The 26,139-nt window shown below is 43.5% G+C and overlaps 1 protein-coding gene across 1 annotated transcript in view; it reads right to left on the bottom strand.

Annotated features, from left to right (window-relative positions):
* The window catches only part of LOC146443218 (sucrase-isomaltase, intestinal-like), a 56,795-nt gene that overhangs the window by 26,228 nt on the left and 4,428 nt on the right, over positions 1–26,139 (bottom strand). The window contains exons 5-12 of the mRNA XM_085041302.1: positions 17,595–17,763; positions 16,883–16,979; positions 15,734–15,846; positions 7,035–7,160; positions 5,956–6,087; positions 1,520–1,633; positions 1,293–1,409; positions 1,127–1,211 (exon numbers count right to left, since the gene is read on the bottom strand). Of these exons, the coding sequence (XP_084897428.1) occupies positions 1,127–1,211; positions 1,293–1,409; positions 1,520–1,633; positions 5,956–6,087; positions 7,035–7,160; positions 15,734–15,846; positions 16,883–16,979; positions 17,595–17,763 (953 nt within the window). The remainder of the gene's footprint in view (positions 1–1,126; positions 1,212–1,292; positions 1,410–1,519; positions 1,634–5,955; positions 6,088–7,034; positions 7,161–15,733; positions 15,847–16,882; positions 16,980–17,594; positions 17,764–26,139) is intronic.

Below are 26,139 nucleotides of genomic sequence, written 5' to 3'. Positions count from 1 at the left end.
TCCATTTGGGCCATTTTCCCCGTGTCTCACATCTTTTTTGCAGCTCTGAAGGCTGACAAAAAATGAAGGTAATTTAGAGCAGAGGTGGAAATTCTCATCAGTTCCTGGGCTTTGGCCAAGACCCACAGGGCCAGTATTCAGTGGTGACCCCACAAAGAGAGCAAACACTAAAATCATAATTAAAAGCTCTGCTTCTGCTTGCAAAAATTTTCAATCTATTATTAATATTGTCATGCTTTTGTTATGTTTATGTTTCTCTTATATTCAAAGTAAAAAAGAATTGCAACTTAATAAATAAAATTTAGAATTCACATGGCATTACAAAAGCCTGAAGGGAAAAAGGGGACATTTGCAATGCTCCACTGTCAATAACTCATTTATGTATCAACTTTCTGCTGCACGCTAACATTGCTCAGGCAGCTGGGCTTTCCTGGGGAAATGTTGGCTAGATTAACTCCCAGGACCACTGGCAATAATCATAGGTACTTATGGCTTCCTGGGGAAGAACGAGCATATCATTAACTCAGTTACTGGAAGAGGTTTTCCCATTCCTATAGGTCTCCCATAGGCTTAGATATTTTAAAACTTATTTTTAGCCCATTTCTAGTAAGGCAGTGAAAATTTCTTTCCTATGAGAAAGGAAATATATTGAACTAAGGCACCAGGGAGATGCCATCTCCCTTGTCACAGTTTGTGCAGAAGGCAGAGACTGCCCATCTCTGAGACTAGCAGTGGCAAGGCAGAAAGGTTACTTCCTTCCTTCCTTCACCTTCAGGCACTTTCCATAAGTCTGTAGCTGAGTTATAGTATATAGGCGTCTTGTCCTTTTTTTGATGTGGACCAGCTGCTCACAAAATGGCAGGAAATGCCATTTTTCTAGTCCTATTACAAGGCAGACCCTTGGACAGAGGAAAGTGATTGTTTTTGATACTCCATCAAAGCTGAGCCACTGGAATCTTGAACAAATATGTAGCTGAACGTACAGAACAGGCAGGAACAGATGGAAAATCAATGGCTTTTTCCCCGCTAAAATATAGCTTTTCCAGGTTTAAAACAAAACAAACAAGAAAACCAAAGAAACAAACAAACGAAAAAATTGACAATGAAATTATACAATTATACTTACTAGGAGTGTAAGGAGGGTTATTGATTTCAGTATCAGCACATCCAGGATACTGGCCTCTCATAAAATTGGATGGTTCATTCATATCCTTTAATAAAGAGAGTAAGACACATGAAAATTTTCATTTTCTTTCTTTTAAAGAAGGGAGGGCAGATATAGTGAGACATACAATCCAGATCCCGTCATAGTCAAGGACATCCTTAAACTCCAGGCACAACTGGGTCCACCACTCCACTGTCCTGGGGTTGGTGTAGTCAGGAAACACAGAATCTCCAGGAGGCCAGGCCTAGGGGTTACACATGTAAATCCTGGTTATTTTCTCATTCCTCTTATACTGCTGCTTTATTGCTTTGAAGCAGTACTAGAGCAAATGCATCACAAAATTTAAAAACCCACCTGCCCGACAGCAGGAGTTACACCATCAGAGTTGTTCACCCACACTCCCATTTGCTGGCCAAGTTCATAAGCCTTGTAAGTGCCTGGCTCCTCGTCCTTGGTGATGAACGGGTCCTGAAAACAGAGATCACACTTCCTTTATTGAAATCCCAGAGGTAACAATTACTCTTCTATTTGTATATTTTAGAAAAATTTGGATTATGTTCTTAATGGTGATTGCAAAAATATTGTAAGAAAACAACATTAAAATTTAATAAGAGTTGAGAGCACATAATAATTTAGAAAAAGTCATTAAGAATATGTCATGACTATTTCTTATGTGAGGCAAAAGTAATGTGAAATTATTAAATACCCTCATGTTTATTTTTTATGAGAGTTTCTATGTTGAAATTATTTTAGAGGCACTGGATTTTACTCTCCCACCAAGGTCTCTGCTGTGGCTGGGTGCTACGCTGGGCATTCCCACACTTGAGCACCTCTGGGTTTCCTCCAAGGCAATCCTCATTGCTACTGCCTCAGCACCAAAAGCTCAGTGCTGGAATAACTAAAACTTTTCAAGGGGCTTGAAGTTGGGCACATCCAGCCTCAAGAGGGCCCTGTTAGCTCTCCATTCCAAACTGATGTGGGAGAAGGGTGCTTCATGCCAGTCTGATGCAGAGACTAGTATAAAACCCATAACCTAATTCACACCTGCCTGTGGAGCCTCACAGCTCTGTTCTCCCCAGGCATCAAGACCACAGCATTTTACACCCCATAGCTTGTCCTTCCTGCCCCTTTTCACTGCTGCCCGTGATATTGACACCAACAACTTCTCTGACTCAGGATGGCCTCAGTAGCCAAGAAGTTCAACCAAAGGGTGCCTGATCTGCTCCCAGGGGTGATAGAGCTCACCATGCTGGAAAGTAATAAAGTTAGGCATACTTTGAGATGCCAGTGAATGAATAGATACTCTGCAACTCTGCTCAGCAGAGAGCTGCAACCAAAAGCAGTTAAGTGCACTTTGCAATACATCCCCAGTCGGGAACAGCTATCTGCTTTGTGTTTTTAAAAAGAGATAAAGATTGCAGCCATTTTAGATGGGAATTCTTTACTTTCTTCCTTAGAAAAGCTTATTTCCTCAGGTTCTGCTTTAGGCAAAACCTTTCCGTTATGAAACACAATGGAGAAAACACCATTGAAACTATTCTTCCATTCACTTATGGTTTGTGGAATAATTTAAGTGAACTTTAATCAAAATGTGATATGTCTAACTAATAAATGTCTTAAGAAGAAAAAAATATCAGATCCCAAATGGATAAGTTTCCTTAAAGGCTTGATTTAAAGCTCAATTAAATACCTGAATTAATTGCCTGATTTGCTTGTGAGCCCTCTAATAACTATAGCCCCGGTGAGAGGAGTATAATCTTCCATGCCTCAACAAGAAAAGCTACAGCTAAATGCCTACTTTAAGTACAAAATTCTGTTTAACTTTAACTATCTAGCTCTAGTGTCACCTCCATAAGGACTATAAGGGTCCATTACATTTTTAACTTGTTCAATAGCCCAACTTTGCAAGAGAAAACTGTCCATCTGCAATTATTATCTTATAATTGTGGTAAAGATGTCTCTCAAGGGACTTGAAGGCCAGAAGAAGTCATCTTAATTAGCTGCTCCTAATCCAAACGTATGGTTTCCTTCAGCTGAAAGGTTATTCCAGTGCATAAATATAATATATTATGCAGGTTTAGTATTGCCCTAAAGAGAACAAAATCGCTCCATGCATGTAAGGGTTGTTTGTGGAGAAGGAGTTTCATGCCTGTTAAATCTTCTCTAACTCATCTGTTTAGCATCCTGGGGAGGAGGTGCTGAGCATCCTTAACTCCAACTGACTGCCTAAAGACATGGCAGCACCCAGCACTTAGCCAGACTGATGCACTTCCACCTATGGCCCCAAACATAGATTCTGATGCACATCCATAAAAACTCATCTCTGGAAATTTTAGCCTCTACAGCTCACAGAGATGGACTTGAAAATGTGAAAGATATCAAGCATTATTTTGAATCATAAGCGTGTTGGTCTTCACCTTCGGGCACTTTGTCACTCATGTCGTTCCTAGCTGTTTCTATTTTTAGTATGATTTAATAGATGGCATACAAGGTTTTTAATAAAGATCTTCTTTAGTAAAAAATGTTTATAAATTTTCAATGTAGTCATTGTTACTTTTAGAACTTCTTTGTTTCTAAAGAATATATTTGTTCTGACACAGCTGAATCATGCACATTTTCCAGTGCAATAATGGTGACTAAGTGCTGGCACTCTAAGTCATGATTTCCCTTAAATGGTGGTGGCCTCTGAAAGGGAACAGGAGAGAGAAGTGCTGAAGGGCTGCACTGAGAGGCTCCAGTAATGCAGCCATGCTGCTGTCGAGGTGACCAAAGTCACGGAGGGCTCCTGGCGCTGGGTGCAAGCATGGGGAGGAGACCTGCTGCTCTGTGGCAGCAGCAACCCCAGTGCTGGTGGCACAACTGAGTTCAAGCTCCCATCCTCAGGCAGGTTGCCAGAGTTAATACTGCTGGCTGTCAGGATCTGCACTTTGCTTGTGACCAAAGTGCTCTGAGATGGGGTAGACAGAATCCATTCTCCAAATCCATTCACTAGAGGTTTTCAAAGACACTAACTGACTAATTAAAGTACATCAAAGTGAAGATTAGCCAAATAATGCAAGGTACTTTTAAAGAAACTATCAGAAAATTCCCAGTTAAAAAGAAAACACTGATATAGCTACCTGTGGTGCTGACTAGTCCATCCTCATTCACTATCTAAATTTTACAACAAATTGTGGAGTAAAAAAGAAGAACGGGGAGGCACTTCTGCCTTAATCTATCTATTTGATGAGATAATGTGATTTTTAGATGAGGAAACTGCACTAGCTCTTGCTTATCTTGACTCCAGGTACATCAGCATAAGTGAAAGAGCAACTGTACCAAAATTTAGACTCTGCTGTTCAGTCTCTCTCTCCACATGAGTTTGACAGGATCCCCAGGACAAGAAGAGGAATGTGGCCCTTATTTTAAAAGGACTAGATTGACATAGGGTCCAAACATTGGTGACCTCTGCATTAGGATTCAGTTAGATTAACTGGTCTCCTTAGAAGCATGAGCCATCAGTATAATGCAGGTAAATGTGTTTGTTTAGCCCAGCAACAAAAGGCTGAGGGAGAATACATTTGTTTGAATCAGTGTATCAAGAAAGAAAATAGAAGGATGGCAGACTGACAGTTTGAGGTAAAGAACGATAGTACCCACATGAAAGATGTAAACTGACCATTTTGGCAGATAACAGATTACAAAACTACAGTTATAGCAAAAGGTTCTGAGAGGAGTTCTGCAGGATTCTCTGTCTCCTTCTCCTTGCCCTATGGCTGTAGGTCTGCCTGAGCCATCCCTGATGGATCTGTTGGACTTGTTCACAGCACCCACCTGGGAGGGACCCTGGCCCCAGCAGCTCTCTGCTGCTCAGCTTGCCTTGCACACAAGCAGCTTTAATCTAATGTTTGTCTTAAATCTGTCCTGCTGCAATGTAAAATGCTTTTCTTCTTATCCTGTCCCCAGTGATTATGGATAACAAATTGCAGCCTGCTCTGGGGAGTGCAGCCCTCCTAGTGCTAAGCTGCTGGGGGACCCTGGAGAGCAAGATCTTGTGAATTTATCAAGGGATTTCATTTAATTTCCTGATTTATTTAAATCTTTATTTACATTTCAGTTAAATTGGTCTTCAGTTTCCTTGCAACCATTGATGCTTCCTTTGCTATTGTGACAGAGTCATTTTGGCACAAGGACATGTATGGGGAAGTGCTGGAGAGAAACAGCAAGTTTTGTCGGAAAAATTTACTGGGAGAGATGGAAAACTCCAATTTCCACTTCTATCCAACCTAATTCATTTGGCCATATGCCAATTTGGTTAGAGGTTCAAAATACATTTTCCATAAGTTTTCATGCAAATAATCATCTCTCACATGAATTCAGATAAAAAGTAAGTACATGGCAATATGAATTGTAATTAGTGACTTCCAGAGTGATTAGAAATAGATTCTTTCCACTATTAAGCTATTTTTGTGTGTATATTAAATTCATTTGTTCATTTTCAGGGAAAGAATTGCATGAAAGCAATCCTATGTCAACTCAGTGGCAAAATTTCTCATAACTGAGTGGGGAAAAGTGACAGACAATTAATGTTTTGGTATTAGAGATGGTACTGGCACACAGATATCAAATAAAGGCAACACTTTTAAAAATTAAATCTGTGAGAAATTGTTCTTCAGCTCTTTTCAACAAATGAGAAAACGGAAAATCTACTACAATAGTATATATGTGTTAGCACCTAGGTACTGCTATGAAGACTATGATGTGAATAGTTCTTACAAATGAAGAAATAATTAGCAACATCATTAATTTACCAGAATCACAACATTGTGCTTTCCTTTCTTCTTCATCTCCTTCAGGAACTCTGGCAGACCAGCAAAATTCACTTTATCGTAGGTAAAGTCCAGGCGACGTTCCATGTAGTCAATATCATAATGCTGGACATCCTAAACATTTTTAAAGTAAAAAATTACATTCATACTTCATCCAGCTCTGGAGTTCTCAGCACAGGGAAGACATGGATCTGTTGTAGCAACTCCAGAGGAGGGTCACAAAAATGATCAGAGGGCTGGAGCATCTCTGCTATGAGGAGAGGCTGAGACAGATGGGGCTGTTCAGCCTGGAGAATAGAAGGCTCCAGGGAGATCTTATTGAAGCCTTTAAATACCTAAAGAGGGCTTATAAGAAAGTTGGGGTCAGATTTTTTTGTAGGACAAGGGGTGATGATTTTAAACTAAAGGAGGGTAGATTCAAACTAGATATAAGGAAGGAATTTTTTACGAAGAGGTGGTTGCCCAGAGAGATGGTGAATGCCCCATCCCTAGAAACATTCAAGATTAAGTTGGATATGACTCTGAGCAACCTGATTTAGTTGAAGATGTTCCTGCTCATTGCAGGGGGGTTGGACTAGATGGCCTTTAATAGTCTCTTCCAACTCTATGACTGAAGCATTTGAGACAGAAATCAGAATGTATACAAATGTATTTCTAAAAAGCAACTAATATAGGCAATGAAATCTAAGAGACTGTAATTGTAATCCCAGCAATGGACTACATGGAAATGTAGAAGTCCTGGTTTAGCAACTATTTTTCAGTGATCTGCATCAGAAGTACCATTATTTATTTTTAAAATGCTAGCACCTCATAGTGCATAACAGCAAATCCACATCAAAATTGCCTTCTATGCAGGTGCACTTAAACCTCATGTTCAAAGCCCACTTTAAATGTTCTTTCAAGCATTATGAAAATATTACATGCAAAGCCACTACATAAGATTATGGATGTCCTTTTATTCTACAATTCTCTTTGTAAGAATTATTGTACCTCTGTGATCATTTTATTCATCTCACCCCAGACTGTAAGATTAGCATACACAGTGGAATACTCATACTTACATATGGGATATCATAGCGTTCCATGCGCTTGACAGTTTCCTTTAAAACATCAAGGCTGTTGTAACCCCAGCGGGAGAGCTGGAATCCCAGAGACCAGTAGGCTGGCATGTGGGGGCGTCCAATGGCCTGCAGCAGGAATGAGCAACACAGCAATGCAAGGGGTGAGACAAAAAGAAGTTATTCTGAAACACCAGGAGAGGCTTCCAGGTCATTTAAGCCGCAAAGACCAGGGCACAGGCACTATAGCCCCGTTAAATACCCACTCCTTTCTCCGAGTGGCTCTCAGCACAGCATGCTTGGTGCTTCTCTGGTGGATCTTTGCCCTTCACAAAGACTCCAAGCAACACCCACGCTGAGCATCACTTCTGAGAACACCCCCGAGGAAGACACGGTGTATAAAAGCCAGGCTAATGCTAAATGTGGTGTCAGCCTCTGCACAGCAGCATGTGCCCTCGCTTACAGGGCACATGCCAGCAGAAATCCAGCCTGGATTCTCATGCCACCTGATCCACAACAAATCCACAAACCCCTCGGTCAACAGAAGGCAAATCTCCAACAACACATGGCAACATAATCTTCGCAAATTTCTCTTGCCGTATCCAGCTGAACTAACTCATCAAGAGTCTGATGTTTATTTGAGTTCTCTGAAGTTTTAATTATATTTATACACCAACCTGATGAAATTCAGTTACTTATGGCTCACTACTGTGATTGCTGGCCCACAGCCTTGTGTTGCCAGGCACTGGCAGCCCTCTCCAAGGTCAGAGTTACTGTTTGGTCATGAAATTCTCAACTGAAACACAAGGTAATGAGTTAAATATGATTTTATAAATATTTGATTTCCACTGTCTGAATGTAATCCATCTGTAAATGGCATGAGGAAACTCAATTGAGAGCACAGGGAAGCAAGGCATCCTGCTCTGCTTCCCACAGTGAGAGCTGCTGTGGTAACATGGGATGAGCAGCAGGCAATCACGATGTGTCTGTTCTACAAATAAGCTGAAAACTGGCTTTGCCTCATTAGTGCACACTAGTGTTTTCTGGGGGACATCTCTTGAAATCCTCACTTCAGTTAAATCCAATGAGACTAACCTTTGATTTGTATTGCTAACACCTTTGCAGGCAATACCTGAAGATCTAGTAGCTAGCAAGCACCCCTGACTTATTAATCAGCTGCAGCTATTGTCCCCCTTTGTTATTGTTCCTCCCTTGTTTCCTTGCGGAACTCCACAGTTAAGTAATTATGCAAAGAACTGAAAAACAACAAAACTTGCATATTGGCAGCTAAACCCCATCTAATCTAAATAAATAAAAAAGGCACTTCTGGCACTCTGCATCTATTGCATTGTTAAGCTCTCTGGAGATGCATTGCATGAAGGCACACCTTCCTACGGGATTTTCTCCAGGCAGTCTGACCTGAGAAAGCAATGCTGACCTTGAAATTGCTCTAAAACACATCAGGGATGCTAATGCATCAGTACACGGATGTGCAAAGTGCATCAGACAGAAAATCAGATGTGGGAGAGAGGCAGAGAAAAGCCAAGGATGTTTTAATGCACCTGAGCTGGGGAGCACAGAGGGTAAATTGCTTCCAAACAAGAATGGCTTGGGAACACACAGTCAAACCTAAGCACTAAGCATTACAAATTTGGCTACAGTGTGCTTTCACTTGCTGGGATGCTGCTGTTTCACCTAAGCAAAAACATGAGGAGGCCAGAACAACAGGTGAGGTTAATGCTTTGGGTCTCTCCAGGGGGGATGCTCTGGCTGACCAGCACAGCTGCCCCTGCTACTTATCTCGTCCCACCAGACTTAACTTTCCTAATCCTCCCCAACACCTACTTCTCCTCCAATTCAGCTGGAGGCTGGGCTCTTTAGAGGAAGCCAGAGCAGCTCTCACCAATGTGTTCCTGCCATAGAGGCACTCAGCTTTTACTGCAAGCTGCTGTGCCCTCACCAGGAGAGGCCCTGGACTGGCAAAGGTGGTTCTTACCATGTAGGGACCTAAGATAGGCAGCTACATCCTATAACTACCCTGGTGCTATCCCATCTCCTTGTACATGGCATTAGTTTTTCCAGCATGTGTAGACACACCTGATCACCAGACCATCTTTGAAGCTCTACTGGGTTTTCCATGGAGAGCTGAATGGGGCATAATGGCTCAGGACAATCTCTTAGACACCCTGTGAGCCAGCACCAAGGTGTCCAGCACAGCACAGCAAATCTCAGGGGAAGAAGCCTTTTTCCCTGTCACATCCACACTCACCATGTCAAGGATAAATTCATCTGAGAAGGCAGCAGAGCTTGTTTTAGACCAGCAAAGGCTGCAAGATGAGCTTTGTGAACCCCCCATTTTGTGCTCCTAAAGCAGATGCATATTTTGCCCTTGCTTTCGCTATTGTAAACAGAGAAAGACCTCTACAAATAAGGTTAAAAAACCAGACCAAAACAAAGGAGCTCCCTAATGAAATAAAATGCTTTGTGCATAGGCTTCTCATCTTGGACAAGAGAAATAGGGAAAACTGGCTAATAAATATTAATCCTGCAGATAAATGCAGAGCCCTGTGCCCTGGCAGGATGTCTGCATGGCATCTGCTGCCTCTTCTCAAGAAGGCTGGGAAATGGGAAAGGAGTGACCAGCCTGGGCAGAGGCAGTGGGAACTGCTGAGCAGCCCTGCTCTGGATCCTGTGACACCCTGGGTCACTCCTGGCTGGGCTGGAGAGGACGCTCAGGCCAGGACAGCAGCAATATGGTGCATTTCAAAAGCTGGATGGGGATTTGCTCTTCCCCTGTGTCCTGTCTAGCATCCAGGTGGACACCAGCAGGGATGGAGGTGGAGCTGTGGCCACTGATGTGTCAGTCAGACCCGTTCCCAGAGGGCACAGCCCCAGGGCTGGGGTTTGCTGAGGGTCACCTGCTCACCCCTCAGGCATGGTGCTGTGTCATTGTGGACCACAGAGCGAGATGGTATTTTGTGACAGCATCCCTTGAGGAGTCTGGGATTACAGCTGAACCAAAAGAAAAATATCCACCTTGCAAGTAAAATATTAAGTTTTTAAAGGAATTAGTTCTCCAGGTTCACCAGGCTGGTGCATCTATGGTGAGTTTAATTGAAACCAGCAGAATATTTGAAGAGGAAGGATGAAAACAGGGCAGCTGGGAAAACAAATGTTCTTTTTTCTAATTATGCTGCAGACTCTCTCTAATGGATCCCCCTGAAGCTTCCTGATAAAGTAACTGACATATGGTACCCACTCACAGATGGATCAGCTGAGGCAGGAATGTAATTTTACAAACCTGAAAACTCAAGTTGGATTTGATATATATTTAGGATCTAGTTAATTCATATAGATTGCATTCTGCATACAAATGATCATAAAGTGCAGCAGGCAGAGAAACCTGCTTGGCAAAACTGACTCCCATAGAATCAGAAAAGGTAGATGGGGTATGGCAGCGGAACTGAGGGAGGAAAATGCAGAAACAGCAAACATATGGGGTATCCAAACTGAGAAAAAAAAAATAAAGCAAAGGTATGCTAGTGCAGAAACAGTAAAAAAAAAAAGCATCTTATTTTCTGTTCCAGAATTCCTCCTTCACTTGCTTCTTAAGTAACTCCTGGTGTTTAATAAATTCACTGTTATTTTTTCTATGTTTGCATAACTTGGCATTATGTTTGGTTTTTTGGTTTGTTTTTTTCTTCCACTTTTTCAGCTGCACCTGAGAGCTGATGTATCCAGGAGGTAGCCTGGATGTGTTTTGCAGTGAGAATGAAATTTAGTGGAGACAAGTATATCTAACAGATAAATCTGTGTCTAGGGAGTAGGTGGTCTGTATTCATTTTCCCTGTGTTGGATTATTGGACAAATAACATTACTAATATGAGCATCAATGACATGAACTAAGTTATTAATTCTGTAGAGTAAATCAGGATCTATTGCGTTAACTATGACCAAAGACTTTGATGAGAGAGAGATGAATGCAGAATTATGCCTTATATATCACAGAGGCTGGAGAGAGATACCCTTTCCTGTGCCCACAAAGGAGCTGAGATCTCTAGCAATGCAGATTGCTAATCTTGCACCCTAATTAGCCATACAAAATGATTTCTGAAGCTTGATATTCACTTCAGCTTCCTTTCTCAAAGAGGAGTTATAGGAGGAAACTACAAAAACCCAAGTGGGCTAATGCTCTGGATTTAGACACAGAAATAGTGTTTCTGTATACTCACACAATGGCTAAATTCCATAGGTGTTCCCATGGCCCAGCTATCTGTATCCAGCTCATCCCCTATGGCTAAGCAAGCAGGTGAGTTCTGTGGGCACCTAGTATGTTAGAGGGCAACCTTCACTCAAAATCTATTCACAGAAGCTGAGCTTTGATTTAGGAGAGCAAGAAGAAAGACCCTGCAGCTGCTGAACCATAAAGAAGATGCTCACAGGCTCAGGAACACAGAAATTTTAAGGACTTTCAATGCCAGTGTCTTCAAACCTTGTTCTTTGCTGCACGAAACACTTTTCAATGGTTTATTCCTTCCTGGAGAATCCATGAGTTCAGCTGCAAGACTCTCACTGAATCATCTGTGATAAAATCTTGGTACAAGCAAGTTCCTCATGTTACCTCTAAAATAGCTGAGTGGGCTAGAGACCTCCTGAGGTGCCTTACACCTGAACTAGCCCACACTTCTGTAAGGAGGGAGCAAACCAGCAATTTTCTCTCAAAACTCAATTAGGAGACAGGCAGTATGCTTACTTACAGCTTGTTATTGGATAATTTGTGATAAAATAACAAATTCATGGCCTTCACTCTACCCAAGAGCTATTAAATATCCATTTGATGAACCCTAACTTTCCTGATTGTCTTGTTGTGGAGCTCATACACTGCAGCCATGCACTGCTCGTCTGTTCTGAAAGGCCAGCAGTGGTCTTGGCAATGCTGGTCTGGTATTAGGTGTGACTGCAGAGCCTCAGCCAGGCTCAGTTCCGTGCCTGAACTCTTCAGTTTGTTACTGCTTTTTCTCACCCTCCTGCAAACTGAGGTGTTTGCCATTAAAAGTGAGATTTGTGTTACATAACTGTTCTGCACACCAGAGCTCTTCTGCAGTAGGAGAAAAATGTGATCACTGTCATATTTGGACAGCTGCACAGGACCTTCTCAGATGTGGCAGGACTAACACCCCACACAGCTGGGCTCAGGGACAGGAAGGAGCAGGAGAATTGGGCTGGAGGTTTCTCCTTTCTGTGGCACTAAGCCCAGCACATACCCCACAGCTGCTGTCACTGCTGTAGCACTCTGGTGCCACTGGCAGGATGAATCCTACAGCTCACCTCTGCTCTGTGCAGGACACAGCAGGGGGAACAGAGGTACCAGCATTTAGCCCTCTCCTCCCTTCCCACAGCCTGCCTCACTCTTGGAGCCCATACAAAGCAGATTATCCTGGGCCAGGCTGGCATCCAGAGCCACCACAGCTTTTGTTGTTACCTGTCCTCGCTCCAAGGATGCATAGAGAGGCTGCCTGGCAGGGCAGCTACAATGAACCCATATCACTGCACAGAGAGTCCTGCTCTTGGCATAGCCTGGACTCAGCAGCTCTGGCCAAGAGTCTGTGCTCCATCCTGGGTGCTGGTGGCAACCTGGAGAGGTGTGGGGGGAAATCTTGTATACTCCAGAGCCCAAATAAAGAGCTTTGTTACAAAGCTGTCCTAACTCACCGATTTGGAGGGAGCCACATGAAGGCATAGAGCAGAGCTAAGCTCCGAAATGTCTCACAGAAACAAGCATAACAGGGGCACAGAAGTTGCTCAGATATTGAAGTGGCACTGAGGGCAACAACAGGAAACATTTGAGAAAGGTGTAAAGCACGTTGTTCAGGAAACAGCTCCCTTGTTCTCACCAGCTGTGCACCTGGCCACCCTGCCACACCAGTGGCAGTGGCAATGTCTCCAGACATCCTGGAGAGATACAATGGGTGGTCCCTGGAAAAACCAGTGGCTGGGGCAGAAGCCCGCAGGGGAGGGAAGCAGGTGCCATTCCCCCACGAAGCTCTTTGCAGCAGTGCAGACTGGTCTCACCAAGGTCCTCTGCAGCCAGGAGCTCCCAAAACACCACTTCCCAGAGGAGAGCCATGCAAACAGCTGAGAGAGCCGAGCCATGCTGCTGAGCACTGCTTGCAGTCATCAGTCACATTTCTCCTTTCTACCCCTTCTCCTTCCCTGCAGCATGACAATGACTGTACGGCAAGGTCCTCTCAGTGTGACAGAAAATACAACTGGAAAATAAAGTCTTTTCTGTCTCCTTCACCTTCCCACATATCTTGTACATAAAAGACAAATTATTACCCTAGAGACTAATAATATGGTAATTGTAACATTTTTGACCTTGGAATTTCAGGATGTTTACTGAAGAAGTTATTATTTCACAGTGAAATTACTAACATGCATTCTTTAAGATTCCCTAGAGAGCTGAGTGCAAGCCCAAAGAATACAGAACAGCATTTTTCTGTCCTGGCATGTGACATGTCTCATTAGGAGACGCCCACTGCTCTCCTTTACCTTGTTTTCTTTGCTTCAGCTCCATTTCCAGAGACAGGGGTGGAAAGTGAGCTGCCACTACCCATCAGCTGGGGAGTGAGAACTCCCTCATTTTTATTTTCAGCTGCTGACCACCTGCTAAGCTGCAGAAATGCTGCCTCCAAACCCCAGTAAAAGACTTTGAAAAGAAACAGGGACGGCTCTAATTTCCATTGTCCTGCTGCACTAACTCCCTTGAAATGGGGATCAAAGCTCCAGCCTGGGGGAGAGCTGCTTTACTTACCCGCAACCCTTTTTTTTCCTCCCTGGTTTTATTACCCACATGGAAGTTAAAAACCCAGTTTGCTTGCTGTTCTGTGGCACTGGGATCAGAGATAGTGTGTGCTGGTTTTGGCTGCGATAGAGTTAATTTTCTTCATAGTAACTGGCAGGGGTCTGTGTTTTGGATTTGTGCTGAAAATAGTGATGATAATTCAGGGGTATTTTTGACTGTGCTGAGCAGTGCTTACACAGGGTCAAGATCTTTTCTGCCCCTTACTCCACACCACCAGTGAGGAGGCTGGGGGTACACAAGGGGTTGAGAGGGAACACAGTCAGGACAGCTGAGCCCAACTGACCCAAGGGATGTTCTATATCATATGGCTTCATACCTAGCATAGAAATCTGGAAAGAGGAAGGGAGAGCAGGAACATTCGGAGTGATGGCAGCTGTCTTTCCCAGTAACAGTCACAAGTTCAGCCACTCCCCCAATTCCTGGAGGTGGTTAACCACCCTGAGAAGTGGTGAATGAATTCCTTGTTTTGCCTTGCTTGTGAGCACAGTTTTGCTTTACCCTTTAAACTGTCTTTATCTCAACCCACGAATTTTCTCACTTTTACCCTTTGGATTCTCTCCCCACTCCTACTGAGGGGGAGGGAGAAAGGGGCTGTGTGGGGCTGAGTTGCCAGATGGTGACAGGCAACTGGTGGGGATGATGTGCAGAGGGACCTGGAAACCTCCAAGCAACAGAGCAGTCGCTCCTGCTCCAGGACATGGAGGGGCACTGTCAGCCTCCCACCTCTCTGGGAGGAAACACCTGAACCTCTGCTTGACAAGGAAAATCTAGCAGATCCCACCACCCTGGAGAAGCTCCAGCCTTCCCAAAACAGCAGCATGAGCAAGTCTTATCCCTTCCTTCACCAAAGCAGAACCCAGCTCTGAATACCCAGCTCTGGGCTTCCCTACCACAGAGTGCTCAGTGCTTCCAATTACAGCCTGATCCTCAGGGTTTGCACAGTGACCTCCTTCTCTCAGTAACATGGCCCTTCTCAGCTTTGCTCCACACTCTTTAGGTTTGACACTAATTTCTTTATGTACACAGCTTGGGTCTGAGGTGGCAATTTTCTGTGCAAAGGCCCAGCTGAAGAATCTTTCGGTGCCCAAGAAAAACATATTATCTGCTACTTTTTCCTGCACAGTCCTCACTAGATAAGAATTTTGTTTGCACTTCCAAAGAAGCAATTTGCATGTGTATTCTCACTTCTGGGGAAAATATTGGGCAATTGGATAGCAAATAGGTACACTCTATGAGACAGCAGTAAATGCATCGTTACACATCTGTGCTCTCCAATGCAATTATATGGGTTTTCATTAGTGAAAAATAGGCTGATTTCATTAGTAAAAAATAGGCTCCTATATTGACAAGTGCTTCCACTGGCAAATAAAGGCCTGAGAACTTTAAAGTCCATTCAACATCTCTGAAATCTAGCATATTTAAAGTTCTTGAATATTCCCATCTATGATCTGCCTAGTTTGTTTTCTCAGCCTGCAGTGCCAAAATGCATTCATATCATACAGCAAAGACTGTAGAACTTGTGACAGCCCAGACACAAGTAAGCTTTGACAGATTTCTTCTAATCATTGCATCCTTTAGTGTACTCCTCCATCCCATCTTGACATACTGCAGGAAAGGCTGGAGTTGTGCACTGAACACCCAGCCAGCCTGTGACACTCAGACAGACTGCTCACAGATGCTTGAGCATACACCAGTTTTCCCATGGAGCTGAAGCTGCGGCTTTGTACAAATGGATCAGGACAAAACTCCCGCTGTCCTACCTGCTGATACTACCAGATAGTGACAGGAGTGTGCTACAAGGCACTGCTCCATGTGCCACATGCACTTTTCTACTAACCTCAGTGTACTGCTGAACTACGTTCTCAGGAGTTGGTCCCAGGAAGAGATAGAAGTCAAGGATCCCTCCAATAGTGCGGAAAGTCAAAGATGGGTTTGGAGACAGAGTAACATCTGAAAGGAAAAATAAAGGTTCTCAGTATGGACCAGCTCTGCACTGTACATGGGAATGGGTCAAGAATGCATCAGGGGAGGTTGAGACTCAACATTAGGATGCATTTCTTTATGGAGATGGTGGCCAAATGCTAGAACAGGCTTCCTAGAGAGGCGGTCAATGCCCTGAACCTGTCAGTGTTTAAGACGCATTTGGACAATGCCTTAAAAACCTGCTTAGCTTTTGGTCAGCCTTGAAGTGTTCAGGCAGTTGTACTAATTATGTATGTTTTATGTCCCTTCCAACTGAAATATTCTATCCTGTTCTATCCTATTCTGTCCTGTCCATCCTAGGTGTGTGCATTCTGGTCACTTCTGTGAGCCTTGTGGGTATGACTGGATGAGCAAACAGGGCCTGTAGGTTGGCAGGCCATTGCCCAATGTTTCTGTAATCTCTGCTTTCAGATTGGCATTGTGCAGCAATAAACCACAGAAACCCACAAAGATAGATTGCACAGATCCATTTGTCTCAGTTTCATATATATGAAAAGGATAAACAAGCTTGTGTTTCAGGTACCTCTATGCTATTTTAATCTTCTCATTGGAAGCCATTGTCTGCCAGGGGAAACTGATTTTACAGACTGAGGGAAGATTCCTCGTTTCTGAAATTATACTACTAAATTAATACAGTAGGGTGACCATGGCAACATACAAAACTATCTCCAAAGACATAATACAGGACTAACTTAAATTGATTTGATTTCATTATGTCAGTCTCAGAGGAAATTTCTTCCACCTTCTTCTTTCCCTCTATTTGCATCCATTAAAAAAAAAATTAAGCATGCATATTCCCTAAAAATGCCTAAATTCTTTGGTAGAAAGTCATTCTACTGAAATCCCTTTGAAAACTTTATAGCTTCTCCTGGAAGCTTGTTATGGAGCAGTCACTCATATTTGTATCACATTGAAAAAGCAATCAGTAAAACAGTTTTTTATACTTGCTAATCTATCATATTTCTATATGCAGTCTATATAGGGAATCCATAGAACTTTTTACCTTGTGCATTGGAGTTCAGAAGGAGAGCACCATGGGCATTGGAGTCAGATTCCACGCACATATAGAAAGGGTGAACTCCGTAGAGGTTGGCAAATGACTGAAACATAAACAGCACATGAGGTATGACTTGACTTTGCTATTTTTCATAGTTTTTGTCAGGTAAATACATATGCACAGACAAGGAAATAAATCCATTCATAGTTACAGACATATTTTGAAAGGTTGGAGATTTTTTCATCTAAATTGGTGTGAAGCCAAATTGATAGAAAAGAGGGGTTTTTTTCTGCCTTATCACAATGGAATTTTTTACTCTTTCCCAGTTAAACCTTTGATATTCTGCCAAACCTTTCAAAGTAGCATGAGTAAGAATCACTTTTCTAGTTAAAACAGACTAATCAATCACTGACTCCAGTTCAGCCAAATAGCTAATGAGTCCTGCTGAAGTCCAGTTTGTTTGGATGAACAGGGATTGATCCAAGCATGAAATATAAAGCTTTCCTGAAGCAGGATCTTGGCATACACAATACACGTTTTTCTGAAAACTGCACTGTGAGAAAGCTTCTGATAAAAGGTCTCAAAGTTCCCTCAAAGCAATTAATGGCTTTGTCATGTACTTAAAACTGGTAATACCTAGAGAACTTGTGACATTCCATGTTTGCCACCTCCTTTTGGTGACACAAGCTAGGACAGAGTGTTGCACGGAGTGAATTACCCTTGGTGGCTGATCCCTGGCGTACATGCCGTAGGTAGCAAAGTCCATGTTGTGCTTGAAGGTCGGGTGCTCGTGCTCACCAAAGCCATACACAGAAGTGGATGGCACAGCAGTGGTGATCTGGAGGAACTGGTTGGAGAAGAAGAGATCGACCAGGGGACTGTCCCACCTGTGACAAACAGACGGAGACAGGATTAGTTTGCTTCTCTTTGGATGGTATAATTTCAAGTTCGTGTCTGGCTATTTATACTTTTTATGTATCTTGGAGAATAACAAAATTACAAATCCATTAATTTCTATGCATGCCTCTAACGTGCTTAACCTAACACATTAAATTCAATCTTGCAGTAACTGAAGATATCTACTTATGCAAAAAAAAAGCATCAATAAAATTTTTGAAAAGAACAACTAAAATAACAGAACACAGACTATAAATCTAATATCAAAATAAGTGGTTGCTTGTGCTATTTCTATGACAACCAATGTGAAAGGCTAAAAATTGTTGTTACACAGTGGAGTTCAGAATCCTTAATGAGAACAACAGACATTTTATCAGCTTTTTTTTTTTAAGGTTTTGCTGTATCAGGACCCAAATACCCCCAACTTCATGCAGGTGCCTAAAATAGAGGTATAGCTTTCTCCAGACTCTGCTTCAACAAGATGTTTTTATTGTGATGATTCTCTCTTGCTTCTCTCACCAGCTTAATGCCTTTCTTTCTATTGAATCATCTGTGGACATAGGCTCACATTTTAATTAGGTGCTACATTCTGTTTCCTATCTCTAGAGCTATAATGAGCTGCAAGCTAGATGGGGGAGAACATAGTCAAGCTGTGGAGAAGTGTTTTGTTAATGGTCCTGTGTATGCCATGAGTAGCTCATTTAGATAGCACCCTCTTGAGCCTTGTTTAACCATGAATTTGTTGCAGCTAATTAAAATAAATGAGCCCAAGCCATAGAGAATAGAAGTGGCATAACTCTCTCTGTAATGGTATACTGTCAATGATTTTGACAAAATTAAATGGTTGATCAAATTGACTGGTAAATCAGAGACACAGAAGATGGGCTTTGTCAGTGGGAGCAGCTCTACCCCCAAGAGGGGAGTGCTCTGGTGAGTGGCCTGCCACCCATGCCACCAGCACCCCAGCCTGGGACAAGTCCCTGCTGCTGGAAGGACTGGGAGAGCACCACTGCTCCCACCATGCTGGCCTGCTCTCCCCACAAGGATGCAAGGACAGCCACTCACAGGGATGTTCAAGGCACCCTCTTGTCTCTACATACAAGAAGCAGGCAGAAAATATCCCTACGTTGTTCTAGACAAATACAAAGTCAAGCACAGATACAAAAGGGTCTTTATTTTTTAAGAAGTCTACTTGTCCTTTCTTACAAGCAGGAAAAGTAAGAATTTGTGTTTAACTCTTGAATTGTTTTTTTGCCAGCAGGAACCCCTCCCTCCCTCCTTTCCATCATCTCCACCTACACGCCGTACTGAATAAGATTATTTTCTTTTAGGAAGGTTATGCATGCAAAATATCCCTAAGAATCAGATCCAGCCCTTGACAAATTGAGGCCTTTCTGCAAGAAGCAGTTGCTGTGTAGGAACAGGGATGTAGGAACAGGGAGCTATATTTCTGGCCAAAGGAGAGTGCCACACAGCTCTGTTCTGTGCCAAGACAGGAAGTGTCACTGCTCTGAGCAGACCGGAACCTTATGGAAAACCCAAACTATGCTGGAGGGGAAATGCTTTGGTAAGAGCTTAAATATCTGTCCTAACTCATTGAGCACTCTCCATGGTGTCTGTTCAGAGGACATGAGGCTTTGTACATCTGTGGTACCCACATTACAGCACTGACATTTCCTATCATGAGAACAATTAGTGTTACCATGGCATTAAAGTATTCCTTCAGCTCAGCAAATCGCCTTCCTGACCAGGAGGGTCATTGGGGTGGTGCAAACAACAACCCTAGGAACAAGCCCTCTGCCCCACCAGATCTTTACATGCTGTGGAGAAACTGGTTTATGACTCAGGCATTCCTTCAGGCAGCTGTCAGTCTACTTCTGCATGTCATTACCGTAAGAGTGTCCTGCTCTGCACCCCTCCATGGCTCAGCTCCCCGGGGGCTGCCACCCCCACCAGCACTGCTCCCCATCAGCCTTGTCTTTCCCTAGACCTCTGCATGCCAGCACAGCTATGCACTAAATATAGCATTAACCATGACATAAAAAGGCTGGTGATGACTCTCTCTTTTTTTCTGGGCATCATTATGTCATTTCCATCTGGAGGAAAGCATGGACAGGTTTTCCCCTGGCACCACTCTCTGCCTCCACTCCCAAGCAGCTTCCAAAGTCCTTGTGCTCTCCACTGCTCTCTTTGGCTTTTGCACGACTTTACATGTTTGCTTGAGTGGTGTTGGCAAAGAGTAATCATTTAAATGAAAAAAATTATGTCTGTTATTCCTTAAACTCCTGGATACAATAAAAGAAAATGTCATATTTCTCCCACCTCCCCTCCTGCTGGCTTAAAGCAGATAGAAGGAACAAAACAGGAGGGAGCACGAAGTGACATCATGTCTGCAGGAATTTGCGTGGTTCTCCTCCAAGAGCACTACAAACCATAAAAGCACTGTGATGGAAAAGAGAAGAGATCTAAAAAAATCTAAAATCACAGCTGAACAGTTGCTCACTGTCAAAAATTCAACCCCTACTAACAGTTAGACAAGGCAAAACCTGTGAGGACAAGAGCCCTTCTCTTTGCACAAGAGGTGATAGCTGCAGTCACATTCACTGCAGAAAGTCTTAACCTGTTAGTGTGTCTGGGATGGAAACACTCCTGACTGTGGAGATCCAAAGCAGCTTCCCCCCACATCTGCCTGGGCCATTGTCTGTGAATGGTCAACTGTTGCCTGTCCAAGGAGCCTGATTGATAAAAGCTACTCTTTTCTTCCAAACACCATGCACTATACTCAAGAGTAAACCTCTCTGATTTTTAACCTCCTGTCAGGAAAAAAAGAATGACTCAGATTGAAAACATCTCTGTAAAAATTAACAATTTTGGACAGCAAGGGAATTAGTCTCACACCTAGTAGTTCAAGCCACTGGCCACCAGGATGAAACATAACTGGAGTGGACCACGGAATTAGTATTAAAGGAAGGTGAGTAGGCAGATAGATAAAATATCCTATTCATGTTGAAGGTGGAGTTTTTGACTAACATTGTCACAAAGTCTGAGGGGGATGACTAAAATGCAGTACAACATGGTTTTCAAGAGTGCAATCATCAGTCCTTTGTAATACAAACTGGACATGGCAATGTACCTGTCTGAATGCCTTTGCTCTGTTGAGGTTTATTGGAGACCAATGACTGCAGTGCAGTGGCTTGAAGCACTGACTCACTTGCTGTGAGCAAGCAGCTGTGGGGTGCTTAGCTGCTGGCTGGGGTTAAACCATAACACACTGCTTCACAACAGCTGTATTCCTTATAAGCTGTAAGTCTTGGAACACCACTGGAGTGCAGAAGGCCCACCAAGAATGAATTATTTTATGTTTATCTTACTTTAAAGGTGATTTGTCAAATAGGTGGAGAAAATCAGCAGGAGTAATCAACAGATTTTCCACAAACATGACATTTAAAAAAAAAGAAGCGCAGAGTATATTTACAGTTATTGGCACAGTTCTGCTCTACTTCTACTGCATTCATCCTTGGGATATCAGGAAATGTCCTATAAGCTGCTGGATATACAGTGCTCTATTTTTGCTCTGAAAAATACTTACCCAAGTGATATACCTACAATACTTCTTGCCTAGGTAACATAAATCTTAATGATTAGAAGACTAAAATAACAACTCTTACAAACTAGGAACAAGCCCAAGCTACCCATGATGCATACAATTTACTCCCATGGCTTTCAGCAAAACTGCAGTTAAGACAACAGCATTATAAATCATTCCAATAGCCTTGCCTATGTAAAAATGTCTTCATGGTAAGTGGTGTCTGTGCTTCCTACTACAATCAATAAAAAAGGCAGCTGAAGTCTGCAGCAGCCTTTTTGGAAATTAGGGAAAATCGTGATTAGATTTTGGTTATTTGTGCAGTATATTCCCAAGTGTGATAGCCAACAAGGTATTCCAAATCCTTAATAGAAAGTAGCCCCTGTCTGGCTTGGCAAAAAAATGTTCTGCCTTCCATTATTTGTGTGACATCATGAAGGAAAAGTCAGGATATTAAAGTGGAGAATCAAATCAGTAGTCCATCCCTCTGCAGCCTGTCCCCAGCAATGGCCCAGGCCAGATATCACAGAGGAAGGCATAAGATGTCACTCAGAGCCAGTCTTGCAATAATCTGCTTATGGAGGAAGTTTCTGGCTGTTTTCGTAGAATTAACTGATGTTGTGAAGCATGGAGACAAAAGTATTTGGGGGTTTTATTTTCCTACAAATGATTTTTTTATTATGCTTGAATGTGTATCCTGCTAGGCCTCCTGTGTCAGTGCTGCCCTGGGGCAGCAGTCCCACAGAGTAATCATACACTGCAAAATGAGCATGTGTTTGTTATTTATCACTGCCTTAAAGCAAACAGTTCCCAGCCTTTCACTCTCTGTTCTTGATATAATCTGTGCTTTCTTGGAACCTTCATGCTCACACTTGATATTACCTCCTCCTGTGGTTGCTGTTAGTGTGGCAGGAGAAGGAAGGAGAATAGCACTTAACCTGCCTGTATGAGCCACAAAACAGCTCAGGGGCTGTTTAGCTCCCTCACCTGCCTTATTACAGTACAGTATTTTCTCTCCTGTTTTTACTATTGTAGGGTGCTGGCCAACAATGGGACAGTTTTCCATTAGAGCTGCAAGATCAACCAGGATATCCCGAGCAAGGAGTTACTAAATTAAAGCCAAAATCTTGACAAAACATTTTTCCACTTACCACAACAATTTTTCCAAATAGGTTATTTTCCAAGCATGATAGGAGGGGAAAGAGGCTCCCTGCAGCCTTCACTGCCCAACAAAGATATTACTTTGGGAGCTTCACCTCTGGAGCAGGAGATCTAGGCCCCAGTCCCTGTCCCTCATGGTTCACATCTGTGACTTGCAGCCTTAAATCAGACACAGGTTTCTAGTTTTCTCATGGAAAACAGAAAACACCTGACATCTGGATGGGAGCAGAAGCTTTCCCTGTTCCTGTGATCTGATCCCCTTGGCACCCCACCACGGAATGCATGGACATGGCACCTCTTTACCCCCACGGCTTTGGAGAGCTACTGGCACAGAAAAAGACCTTCTCTGGCTAGTGGCAAAAGAGCATGAGCATTAGAAAGGGTGATTAAGAGAAGAAGAAGGAGGCAGGATAGGATGGGACAGAGAACAGGACAGCAGCAAATGAGAAGGAGAAAGGTAAGAGGGAGTAAGCCTAGAGGCATTACAGGGAGGAGAAAGTGAAGCAGCCCAAGAGCTCCTGGTCCCAGCAGCCCTCAGCAGTGCCTGGATCATCTCCCTACATGACTCTGTCTAATTTTCGCCCCATGCAGGCAGAGCAGCAGCTGTCAACTGATTACCTTGGAGCAAGCTGAAAATGTAGCAGGACTTGGCCTTTTATTCTTGCTCCTGGCTCTGCATGAGGTTTGCAATCAGCTGTTAATGTCTCTCCCCTCTCCCCTGTTATTGTGATTACATGGAGCCCTGAGTTTGTCCTGCCCTCCTTGGGTAGCTCAGCTATGGCAAAGTTTCCCTGCATGCAGCAAGCATGAGAAATGCCTGGAAAGCACACTCAGGATACCTCAAAGCCTCCTCTGCCTCTCCCCTGCAGCGTTTCCAATGTGGAATTAAATCATTCCTCACAAGGAGGAGGCTTTGCTCGCCCAGGTGGCAGAGTGGGGATGTGGTTTTCTATCACACAGACAGACAGAAGTCTGACACCAGCTACCCCAGTGCTTCACAGCCTTGGGCACAAAGACACGGCTTGCAGGACAGGCTGCACCTCGGAAGGGAGGGGAGGGAAATACACGTGTGGACTTTGAAAGGGCAACCCAAACCTATACCGTGTTTCTGCTTGGGCTGCTCCCTCCCAGGTGGACTGCCAGCTGTGCCAGAGCATGCTGGGGATTGTGAGGGAATTCCAGCTTTTTTGGGGGGTGGGTCATCCAGCTGGCATGGCTCTGCTAGCAAGGGATAAGAAACATAATGCAAAGCAGATTTCTGAGGATCTGGGATGGTTTTACAATGGGAAAGCCTTCCTCAGAGATATTTCAAAGGTCCAGCAGAGAACCCTGGCCTGGTTTGGTGCAGACACAAGTTATTCTCCACCCATACCTGGGCACTGCAACTATTGATGCCTTAAATTGCTAGTAAAAAATTTTAGATGCAGACACACAGTATAGGAAAGGGGTTTTACCTTGGTTTAATAGGATCTCAGATGCACACCGACGAACAAGCTCCGACAATATCCCCCGTATACAATTTATGGACAGCCTAGATTAGAATACCTATCTAAAAGTCTCCAATAAGAAGTCTAACAAATGAAGTAATTGCCCCCTTATTGAAATTGCCCCCCCCCAAAAAAGATTACTACTTAGTTTACAAAAAACATGTCTCAGTGTTGGGGGCCCTCTTCAAGGTTGGTGCATCATGCTTTTGAGATTGTGGGGATGTTTCGTCTTCCCCAAAGGATTCTGAGCAGGGCAAGGGGTACTAGGGTGATAAACATGTAGGGTTAAGATACAGGGAGTAAAAAGTACAGGAATGGGGAAGGGTAAAAGGTTATATATAAAGGATATATATAAAGAGAGTATAAAAGTAAAATAAAAAGGACAAAAACACATCAGGCATCACTATAGCACCAGTTGCCCACATAAAAGGTTCTGTGCCGTGTTTGTGAGCATTTGAAAATTCATGACTGGTTCAGCTGTTCATTGAGACAGCAAGGCCATGGCCATTCACATCTTATATAGGAGGTGAGGTCCCTCCAGGTGTCAGGCACTTGCCTGTTTCTCAGGGACACTGTCCCACACAGCCTGCCCTAACCTGGCCTGGGCACAGAGGCCACAGCTGTGCAGCTTGGTACCTGGGCGCCCTGGAGCAGCTGCTCCCACTTCTGGAGGAAGCCCAAAGGAAAAGATGTGGATTTTAGCATTCAAACCTGCCTTTGAGCAGGTTGAACTAACATGAAAATCTACTTAACATGCCAGATGCCATCAGTGCTCCCCTGGGCCCAGCCACTGATGGGGATGCTCCTATAATGCTGATTGCTGAGGGTTCATCCTCCCCAGTAAAGTAAACGCAGCCACCCATGGTTTTAGGCTAGGATATATTACCTGCTTTCTTGTTTTGAAAGATTCCATCTGCACAGCTCTTTTGGTGGCTAAGGAGATTGCAAATCCCTCTAAGACAGGCTATGGAGCTATCTCTGAGCACCTGCATTTCCTCACTCTGACAGGATGGACAGGCAAACAAATGAAGGGGAAGCATTTTTGCTCCTCACACAGGGAATATAACTAAACTAAATATGATTTGGATGTGAGAGGAATGGCTCCCTCACAAGATCCTTCACTCTATAGTACTGGCTGTGCCATTTCACATGAAACAAGAATTACCATGAACATATGATTTCCCTTTCTATCCTGTGCAAAATCCTGTGTCTCTGCTGGTGAGAATATATGGGGACCAGCCTTGCCATCACTTGCAGGATAAAAGTCCATTATCAATGCATTATATTCACCCGTAATTTCCTCTTTTTGGGGTTGGCTGGGTCTCAGGAGCACTTCTTCACATGCCTGGAGGCAGTGTACAATTTTCCATGGGGACGTTGGAGAGCAGAGCATCACTGCTGATGCTGTGCTGGTGCTGCAAACCAAGGCTGCCCTCTGCCTCCCCGGGCTCTGCAGCACTGCCCTGCTGCACCCCACACCTCTGCTGCTGCTGGGCACAGGCCTTGGGGCACACAGAGATGGAGGAGGCTTCCCCAGGCCCATGACAGGGCAGGTTTCCAGTTGTGCTCCTCTGCCTCTCACTGGAGTTGTGCCTTGGGCAGCTCAGTGGATCAGACCCTGCATCTGCTCCATGGCAGGCCTGTTCCCTGAGCTGGGATAGCTCAAGTTTGACTAACCCAGGCTAAACCCTTGGGGTCTGGGTGAAGGTGAGGAGATGAAGATGGGCCATGAGCTTGCCACTTGTCATGCATTCAGCCCTTACATCAGCATTCCAATTAATAAGCCTTTAGAGAAAGCTCTTACTACAAGGAGAAGGAAACTGGGCCTTTAACAAAAGTCTGCTATTTACACAGAGCTGTTAAGTCTAACAAGAAATTAAATTAATTTTGTTATCAGAGTAATGCGTAATACATTAGTTTACAATAGCCTGCTTAAAGAAAACTTTACAGAATTGATTGACATTTATAAAGAGATGCCATGAGACTGTATTTCAAAAGGATGATCAGCTCATTAAAAACCCAGCATGATGGTTCCATCTGCAGACCGTTCTAGAGGCTGTATTGTCTTATTTGCATCACTCATGTTAAGCCATCCTTACATTGCTCACTGTTGCATTCCCAAAAGCAGCTGG

Source organism: Lichenostomus cassidix, chromosome 1Aa (genome assembly GCF_008360975.1).
Source record: "Lichenostomus cassidix isolate B80296 chromosome 1Aa, HeHo_3.0, whole genome shotgun sequence".
In the NCBI taxonomy this organism is placed as follows: Eukaryota; Metazoa; Chordata; class Aves; order Passeriformes; family Meliphagidae; genus Lichenostomus; species Lichenostomus cassidix.
The sequence above is the reverse complement of the archived record's forward strand: the minus strand, read 5'-3'. Positions and strand labels throughout refer to the sequence as shown.